The sequence below is a fragment of the Priapulus caudatus genome, unplaced genomic scaffold (genome assembly GCF_000485595.1).
Source record: "Priapulus caudatus unplaced genomic scaffold, Priapulus_caudatus-5.0.1 Scaffold965, whole genome shotgun sequence".
NCBI lineage: Eukaryota > Metazoa > Priapulida > Priapulimorpha > Priapulimorphida > Priapulidae > Priapulus > Priapulus caudatus.
The window spans coordinates 92,694-95,058 of record NW_014578026.1 but is presented as its reverse complement, the minus strand read 5'-3'; the positions used below and the strand labels follow the sequence as shown (position 1 = coordinate 95,058).

At 40.9% G+C, this 2,365-nt stretch overlaps 1 protein-coding gene across 1 annotated transcript; it reads right to left on the bottom strand.

Moving 5' to 3' along the window:
- Positions 1-357: 357 nt before the first annotated feature.
- LOC106814701 (melanocortin receptor 5-like) lies at positions 358-1,353 on the bottom strand. The gene has a single exon (XM_014819048.1). The coding sequence runs from the start codon at positions 1,351-1,353 to the stop codon at positions 358-360; it is 996 nt and encodes a 331-aa protein (XP_014674534.1).
- Between the last annotated feature and the right edge of the window lie 1,012 nt (positions 1,354-2,365).

The following is a 2,365-nucleotide window of genomic DNA, read 5'->3' as shown; positions in this document are numbered from 1 at the left end:
ACGTCCTTAGTACTGTTAGAGTAAGATATTGCATTCAGGACATCAAGAACCATCTTTTGTTACTTACATTCAAAAGGTTTTAACGAATTATCTTTTCCAACTACACGAGAATTTTTATAAAAACGTCAACCTTCCAGTGTTTAGTAATGAATTGACTAATAAACGAGATGTATTAAGTTGTTTACCACAAATTCATGGCTATATTATCGCTTTTTAGCAATTAAATATATGTGATATATCTAAGCGTCAAACTATTGTATGGCGAAACATCTAGGATGTAATATAAATACACATCTTAAGTGAACAGGCTAGTGCACAAATGCCATCTAACACTGCAGTCAGCACATTACCAGTTAACTAAGGGTCTTGCTCCACGTTCGGCTGAGATGGGTTAACAGTGGATGTGGCACAACCAAATAGTTCCCTCACTGCTAGACGAAAATCTTTGTACTTGTAGAAGTAGATGATTGGATTCATTAGTGAATTAAGTACGATGGCATTTAATCGAATGAAGCGAAGTGTTCGAAGTCGAAACGGAAAGCTGTGGATTAAGATGAAGTGAAGAACGTGCGGTGTAAGCAGAGTAAACGAAGTGCCGCCAACTGTAAGTAGGATCTTAGACATCTTCAGGGTAGCGTGGAAAGCGGACATGTTCTCTCGCTCCTCATCTGATGCTGCGGCCATCCTTCGTGTGTGGTCCCAGACAATCCTTGCGATGACGACGTAGCAGTAAGTCATAAAGATAAACAGAATAATATAATGACTGGAAAATACATAAGCGAATCCAGGCGAAAGTTCTAGGTCAACGATGCAGATTGAAGGCGGCTCCCAGCGATATGATACTTGGATGGCTGCTGCGATTCCAATCACAATCGCGTACGTCGTCGATAAAGTTATGAGAACACCAGTGCGAGCAGGATTCATCAGCTGGTTGTAGCGTAACGGATACACGATGGCCACGTATCTGTTGATCGTACAGAGTGCAATATCCATCAACGACAGCTGAAAAAGCGTCATTGCAAAGCCCGTAAACACGGCGCACCGCGGCATCGTGTCACGGCGTAGGACTCCTGTCCAGAGTGTACTGCCGAGTGCGAAGTCACAACAGGCCAGATTAGCGATCGTCATGTTTGCTGCTGTTCTCAGTCGGTGAATCTTTGCTATAACGGTAATCACAAGACCATTGCCTACGGCTGTAAATAGCGAACCCAGTACAAACAGTGGGACGTTTAATGATCTAGTATGTGTTTTAATAGCAGTGATATTTGCGTCGTCAGAGTAATCCTCATCAGCGTTGTTCCGGTGACTGCTTATTGTCAGGTTGCTCTCATTCGAAAACAAGGTCACATCCATCGTCGATGCGTGAAGCTTTCAAATAGTCTACGTTTCTGTGAGTTATGTTGCTGTCTTCGGATCTTTGTGCAACCTACAATTCAGATGTTGCATAGATTGGCAATGACGACGTGAGCTAGAGACTGCCTAGATAGCATCACGCATGCCTTTATATACTTCTGTTTGCGCGCGCGCAGCAACTCCCTTCTTACTATGTGTCGATTTAACCTATTACCGCGAACCAATCATAGGCTGCCGTCTCGCCCTATACCACTCAATACAACCTGAGCCTCCATGTCTCAATCAGGCAGAAGTACGTCATGTGTTTCGTGAAGTATGTATTCATAAAATCTACAAATCGTTTCGATACATGAAAGACACTATTGTCACTACTAAAAGAAATAAAAAAGTTTTTAAATACTTAGTCGATACAGATGTTCTGTAAACAGGATAAAAGTACTTAACATTATATATGTACGTGTGTGTAGTTAATTTGAATTATTACACGCGCCGAAATTGATTTAATTAAGTAATGCATGCGACACAACTTTCTGTTTTCATCAGATGCAACAGAAAAAGTGAAGTAAGATGCAGTAAATTAAACGTATAGACGTAGGACGTATAATCGTATAATCGTAAGACAAAGGGGAAAAAGGATATCTATATAACTCTATAAATGTGTTCCTTGTGCTGTCAGCAGTAACGCAATCACCAAGGACTAAATTATGGCTGGCAGTAGTCATTTAAACAAAACAAAATTCCATTGAATACGACAGAGTTCTACAACATATACTTGTCACACTTGGAACACATCTTAAGAGCCACTGCAACATACAGCTCTTTCACCATCTGTTCAGACATATATACCACGTTAAGGCCAACTGATCGCGCGTGTACGAGCTATGTTCAGCTTAGTATGCAGGCAATAATGCTGCTACAGATGTAAATCGTCAGTTAAACAGCTACATATGTGAATCGTCAGTTAAACAGCTACAGATGTGAATCGTCAGTTAAACAGCTACAGATGTGAATT

What these genes read in the sequence shown, in the direction of transcription:
- LOC106814701 (XM_014819048.1), bottom strand. Translation starts at nt 1,353, where the DNA reads ATGGATGTGACCTTGTTTTCGAATGAGAGCAACCTGACAATAAGCAGT.